Source organism: Electrophorus electricus, chromosome 24 (genome assembly GCF_013358815.1).
Source record: "Electrophorus electricus isolate fEleEle1 chromosome 24, fEleEle1.pri, whole genome shotgun sequence".
NCBI classification, from domain to species: domain Eukaryota; kingdom Metazoa; phylum Chordata; class Actinopteri; order Gymnotiformes; family Gymnotidae; genus Electrophorus; species Electrophorus electricus.
In genome coordinates, this window is record NC_049558.1 from 5,256,777 (window position 1) to 5,263,122 (window position 6,346).

Here is a 6,346-nt window from a genome sequence, read left to right on the forward strand (position 1 = left end):
TCATAGGTCAATAAACAAGGACTCTACCAAGTATTATTTAGAGAGGGGGAACATGTTTCAGGGAAAAAAAAAGCACCAATTGTATTTGTCAAACCACAGATATTACCGCATGGAAGCGCTTCCTTTGCTTAAATTACTTATCAATTGCAGTCCAAGGGAAGTTTGTTGTATATTCTCCGACCAAAATATTGCACGTAAATTACAAATAACCTTTTCAACTTTGACTGCGCTAGTAACGTCCTATTTGTAATTACTTTGTCACTTTTTATACAGGACAAAATAAAATGGGATTCCCATTTTTGACATACTGAAATTTTAATACTTTGGGTATATGTTAAAACATGCATCATATCAACACCTTTGATGTTGCACATAGTGCACAATGTTTTGTGCAACATTTGTGGTTTATTTTTGCTAAATGATTGACAAAACCATGTTTATTTGTACCAAAACATGTTTGTTGTGTGTTTCTGGGAGTTTAAGAATCCTCTAAAGGACAAATGAATTTAATCTTGTCCTAGTCTTTTTCACTACATAGAATGACTAAACAAATCTTTGACTTCAATAATGAGTTGCTTGATGAGCCCCTTTATATTTACTTCTTTTCCCCTTCATAAAGGAGTTTGGTCACACACCAAACAATGAAATACACAATTATAGCAAGAACATTAGCAGCAGCCAAATGAGAAAGGTAACAGTTTTAACTCTGGGCATAGTCAGTCTTCTACTTTATAAGCCAGCCTGCAGAAAGTCCAGTGATGCTCCACTGTGTTCTCGTTGGCACGCTCACTCATGTGGTGAACCCGTGTATTTCGGATTGTGAACCCCTGTTTAGTGATGTAGTCCATGAGATGTACCCTGAGAGACACCTCTTGATGGTAGTCGCATGGTCCGAATGTGAAGGACACCTGGCAGTCTCTCGTGTCCATCATGTGTTTGTTCCATTTAGTAAAGTTGTTAGAGATTCCCTCAAGCAGGGCGTGAACCTTGGTTGTTATGGTTAACTGTGTGATGATGACAGCTACTGGGTTTGAATACTTAGAGAGTTTGCGAGTACTAGACAGCTCCACCACTTGTTCAAACGTGTCCAGAGAGTACAGCGGTTTTGGATCATTAAGGCATTGTATTAGGGGCTCAATCTGATAAAAGTCGGCTTCTTTACGCAAGAGATCCATCTCCATGAAGTCGCCTGGTAGAGTGAGCTCAGATGTGCGCAGGAAGTTCAATATGTAGCGGAAAAGGGTTCCATCCCGGTCAATGAAGTAGTTGCCTTGAGCATCCCGTGTGGTAGGAAAGTCACCACGGAACATGGCCCCCAGCATGGAGTCTGGGTAACGCTGAAGGGTGGAGATTGAGGTGGTGTAGAGATGACCTCCAACATTTAATGTAATTGGGTGAGTCATCTATAAAAGATGATGGAAAACTACTGAAGACAAGCACATAACAGACATAGGATCATTTCAACAACGTATATAATTTCTATATATTTTAAAACAGTAACATTTTAGACTTATATACACATTTTAAAACTTACCCCATGCCCCCAGTCTCCATTATCCATTTGATAAAAATATCTAGAGCGGTCGGGCAGAGAGAAAATTCAGGTAATCGAGATCATTGCAAGTGTCTCTGGTAATGGTTAATCTGCAGAGGGACACACGTTACGGTACAGCCAATACAGAAAGTGGTAAATAACATACATTAACAACTCAGGCAGGTTTATCATTTATATTACGACGCCATAAACGCAGACGAGGAAAGGACAGAGTGAAACAAAACAACACAACCGTAGATCAGTACTGCGGATATCGCCGTGTACATCTTAACTACGAAGCTAGCTAACCTAGCTAACCAAACCGAAGCGTTTAGTACAGTCGTCATGTAGCGTACAATCCTAACTATGAGTGTTTGGAAAGTCATATTTTACCTGTTAACTGATTGTACTTAATTTAACTAGTCATAGATGTTTACATCCTACACATTTCTGCATTTTACATTACTAACCTAGCTACCTTACTAGCTAATTAGCTAGCTAGCCATGGCCATTGCTAGGGCCCGTTAAGGGTGGCTAGTACTAGTAGCTGCAGATATTACTACAGCTAATGTTAGTTTCCTCCCAGCAGTCGTGGAAATTACAAATAAATGAATGGGAAAAAATACATTGTTCCGTACAGACAAACGGATATAAATCAACCAAGTTACCATTATCTTACCGACTTCCAGTGCTTGATGTTTAAATTAAAAACAACCCAGGGACGTCCAGGACTGACAATGCATTGCAGCAATAGGTTAATATGCAGGTCAGGTCTGATGGTGTGAATCCCGTAGTGCAGAATACGGATTAACTGCAGCTCAGTCAGTTCATGCCACCATCATTTAAATGAATTGAAAATGTTGGCGTTTGAAATAGCACAATACACCAAACATATCTTTACTGAGGAATATTAAAGCTGAAAAACAAGAAATATATCAAAAAAAGGAGACCACCAAATATAAGCAAGTGAGATATCACGTATGGTACAGCGCACTATATATCCTTATGGGCTATTTTGTGGAATACACATGGCGATACACATATTTAATTTTAAACAATCCACACGCTACATGTAAAATGCTATTTTAGTAAAAGTGAACCACGGGCAAATTTATATTATTTACTGGATAGGATCTTATTGCCTTGTCTTAGCATGTTCCAAAATTTTGTTCAGAATTTCTTCTGGGTTGTGGCACTGTCCTTCTCTGCTGAGAGATGAGAAGCTCTTAAGATGAGTTGGGCTGTGCGCCGTGTTTCTCCAAAAGATCCACACAACAACCTGGCACGGCCTCGGCAAGCATTGATGCCCCAGACACATCCACGACCTGCATGTAAATAAAATCAGGGTGTGTGGTTTGTTTGTATGGATTGGGTTTTGTTTGTTTACTTGTTTGTAGTTAAAAGTAGAATTTCTGACTTAATTAGCTACCAAAATATTCAAACACATTTCATATAGCTACTTATTTCTGTGCACTCATACCTGGTCCTGCTTACCTTGGATGGCTTGAAAAAGTGGTTTTCAGGTGCAGGTGTTTGTGTAAGGCGTATTTTGACTTCTGTCCAATAATCTCCATGAAAACTACATAATTCTTAAAGGTTAAACATATAAGTACTGTATATCTGTTTAACTTAGAACAGCTTGTAATTATGCCAAGAAATACATTTAATACAGTAAAGTGTGTTAACACTCACCTTCATGATAAAAGCCATTGTGTGCAATTCGTAGATCCAACAGTCCTTGGAAAATTTGAACATTTTTGGACACTTTGGAAATTCAGAATAAACGTAATGAAATGTAAAAGCCAAGCCAACACAAAAAAACCTCTAAACCAACAAAAAACTCTTTGAGTGTAGACACAGCACAGACCTGCTGGGGAACTCTAAGCCATACATGGGAGCATAGCTGGAGCGTGCGCTGCATCTCCTCTGGTGAGGGACACGCAGAGCGGACTCATTACACTCCAGCTCTCACAGCTGGCTATCAAACAGTCTTGCAAGGGCACTTTAGACCTGCAGCAATAAGCTTTGTAAGGTTTTAGGTGTATTCTTGTTATATATTGTATATTCATAGAAAATCTCCTAAGCTTAATGAGGGTGAAAACTCTATTCAGGTCATATGTATTGTATTTGTATTACATTTTATGGATTACATTTTATGTAACAAAGTTGGGCTAAGACTAACCAGTGGGACAGATGAGGTCAAACTACAGAGATCAGAGGGGTAGCAGGCCACATATACTCCCGCTACATTTCCTCCCATTGAGGTGCCCACCATATGAAATGGTTTCCTGTTCAGCTGAACAGTTTCTACAAACTTAGAGATATTCATGGATTGTGTGCAGTCCAAATCACGGTGTTGCAAAAGCAAATGTGCACCTATAAGACCCTGATGCATTAGTTAAGAGTTCAAATCAGATATATATGTTGGGTATCATTTTGGTCTGCAAGCTGTAGCAATAGTACAAATGCAAACATGCTTACCTGTCTTATTCTCCTAACCTGATCTTGGACAGAATGGTCTTCTACATTGGTGCGTGTGGTACCCTCATGTCCTGGCATGTCCACACACGGAAGGTGGAGATGTTTTGGAAGGTACTGTGCAGAAGTAAGATGCAATATCTTATAACCCAATTTCCATGATCTTTGATAAAATAATGAAGAAGAACTTTAAATGTGTGTGCAATACACACCTCAAACACAGATAGCCATGCATCTTTGTGCACATAAGTCATGCAGCAAGAGTTTGGAAGGCCTGAAGCCAGGCCTCCCTCTGTAAGAGTAACAGAAATGATACCCCCCACAGTCACGAGGGTGCGCCTCCAGTACCTGGGCACATACAAGGTCTTACTGGATTGGCTGCAGGGATATGAAATATATTAAATAAATATGAACAAAGTTGCATTGAAAAGTGCACCCCCAGAATGTAGAGAGAAAACAAGCTTACAGTGCAGTGAGTTTATTTACCAGTAATAAACTGATGAGGAATGAAGGCCATGACATAAAGGATGCCATGAAAAGTAAAAGAGGAACAGCCAGCGTCCAGACAGCAATGGAAAATAACGTCATCACATGCGGAGCCATGGCTGCAAAGCATCTGGCTGCAGGCAGTGAGATCTCCAACAACAAACCAAAGTGCAACTGGTGAAACATTCCCTCCCAGGAAGATGTTTAGACTTGTGTTATGTCAGGGAAACAATAAGAATTTTAAATGCCACAGATCTATTTCATTGTGAGAATGCAGATACTAGCAGTCAGATTAGAGTGTGATACACAATGGGGGAAGGTTGTCTGCATCTCTCAGACTAATCAATAAACCAATTTTTTGGATCATGGAAACAAAACATGGAGTGTTTATGAAGTTATATGCAGTCTAATGAATAGAACAATCTAATGAAAGGAAAACAAATAAGGGGAAAAGAAAAACACTTTACTGCAACACAAGTAAATTCACTTACTCAAGCTTAGTTAAAAAATGAATAATCTTTAATCACTGCACAGTCAATACATTTTTAACGTACTTGTTTGTGTTATTCCCAGATGGATTTGATATGGATCAGTTTGAGCTGTTATCACCAGTCCTACATCACTTGGATAACAAATAGAGTTTCCAATCAGCTATCATAATGTCTCTTTTTCCTCATCCCTCTTCATGTTCTGGATCCTTGTCATGATGTCAAACAAGGAAACGAGAACATCCGAGACGAATGTGTACAGGGGCCTTTGTGTTGTCCTCACAGAAACACATTTACACTGATTAGTTCAAAACAGTTCAGCTGAGCAAATACTTAGACCCCACAATCTTGTATTTGGTTAAACATTTAAGCAATGTTAAGCAATCAGATACATTCACACACACAATCTAATATCTTTTTGTAAACTATATGAGGTGTAACAATACTAATAATTATTGTGTGGACTTGGTGTACTTGGTACAAGTACTTGGTTTTTAGATATGTTTGTGATTTTTTATTAACAGTATTAACATATTCATGCTTGATTTTTTATTAATTACACCATATCAATATTTTCTGTCTGCATTTACAATGTAAACCTTGCAGATAACCTGAAAGTAAATAAAACTGAAAGAGAATGAAACAAGAAAACAAACAAAAAACATAATCGCTAAGTTAATATGTAATATACATATAATAAACCTTTGTATTTCATTTTGACCATCATACCCTACATAACATAAAAATATCCCTTTTCAAAAGAACTTTCACAGGTGCAAACCTCAAGAACTGACCAGGATGTTATATGAATTGATTTCTAGTTTTGGCTGCATGATCATGGTATATTGATAGTGGAAGCAGCAGTAAATCTGATTTTTCATTTGGAATAGATACTCATAATTCATCCATAAGATTTTAATTAGCTGTTTTTAAATAACACCTATATACTGGGCCTGGAGGATTTTGAAGACTTTAGGTATAATATTAGCCAGTGATTTATTTGCAGGATGAAGTGAGTGCATCCATTCTCTGGAGAGATGTAACATCAGCAAAGGCATCATCTATGACTTATGCAGGAAATTCACAGTTCTGAAAAATTTTACATTTTCCATATGTTTCTGGAGAAAGTCATAATTCTTGCTGTAAATGTGTTCAGGGGATGAGTAAGGGAGTTTTTTTCAGGAATTTTAAGAGTCAGATGGCTTATATATATATATATATATATATATATATATATATATATATATATATATATATATATATATATATATAAAATCTCTTCTTTTGTTTAAATCTTTATGTGCAGAGCATTACATTTACCAATAATAAATACACAATTCTGACCCTAACCTACTTTTTT

The 6,346-nt window shown here is 37.6% G+C and overlaps 2 protein-coding genes across 8 annotated transcripts; both read right to left on the reverse strand.

The window, feature by feature from the left end:
• Nucleotides 1–296: 296 nt before the first annotated feature.
• On the reverse strand, nt 297–2,383 carry kctd6b (potassium channel tetramerization domain containing 6b). Of its 7 annotated transcripts, none has more exons than XM_026998092.2 (3): nt 2,214–2,383; nt 1,535–1,574; nt 297–1,403 (listed from the first exon to the last, which is right to left on the reverse strand). In XM_026998092.2, the coding sequence occupies exons 2-3, from the start codon at nt 1,559–1,561 to the stop codon at nt 717–719; spliced, it is 714 nt and encodes a 237-aa protein (XP_026853893.1). In that variant the 5' UTR covers nt 1,562–1,574; nt 2,214–2,383; the 3' UTR covers nt 297–716. The 7 variants fall into 7 exon arrangements, with proteins under 7 accessions (XP_026853893.1, XP_026853899.1, XP_026853892.1 ...); XM_026998098.2 differs by having other exon boundaries at nt 297–1,426; XM_026998091.2 differs by having other exon boundaries at nt 1,535–1,644.
• A 362-nt stretch (nt 2,384–2,745) lies between these two features.
• abhd6b (abhydrolase domain containing 6, acylglycerol lipase b) lies at nt 2,746–4,615 on the reverse strand. Its single transcript, XM_035522252.1, is given in 14 exon segments — nt 2,746–2,859; nt 3,015–3,045; nt 3,047–3,113; nt 3,227–3,298; nt 3,398–3,466; nt 3,469–3,521; nt 3,523–3,557; nt 3,717–3,848; nt 4,016–4,129; nt 4,225–4,258; nt 4,260–4,341; nt 4,344–4,360; nt 4,499–4,510; nt 4,512–4,615. Coding segments are annotated over 14 exon segments (921 nt in total). The 3' UTR covers nt 2,746–2,760.
• Between the last annotated feature and the right edge of the window lie 1,731 nt (nt 4,616–6,346).

Coding starts and splice junctions, on each gene's coding strand:
- kctd6b (XM_026998092.2), bottom strand. CDS start 1,561: ATGGATAATGGAGACTGGGGGCATGGG. Junction 1,404..1,534: donor ATGGAGACTGGGGGCATGGG/GTAAGTTTTAAA, acceptor CATCTTTTATAG/ATGACTCACCCAATTACATT.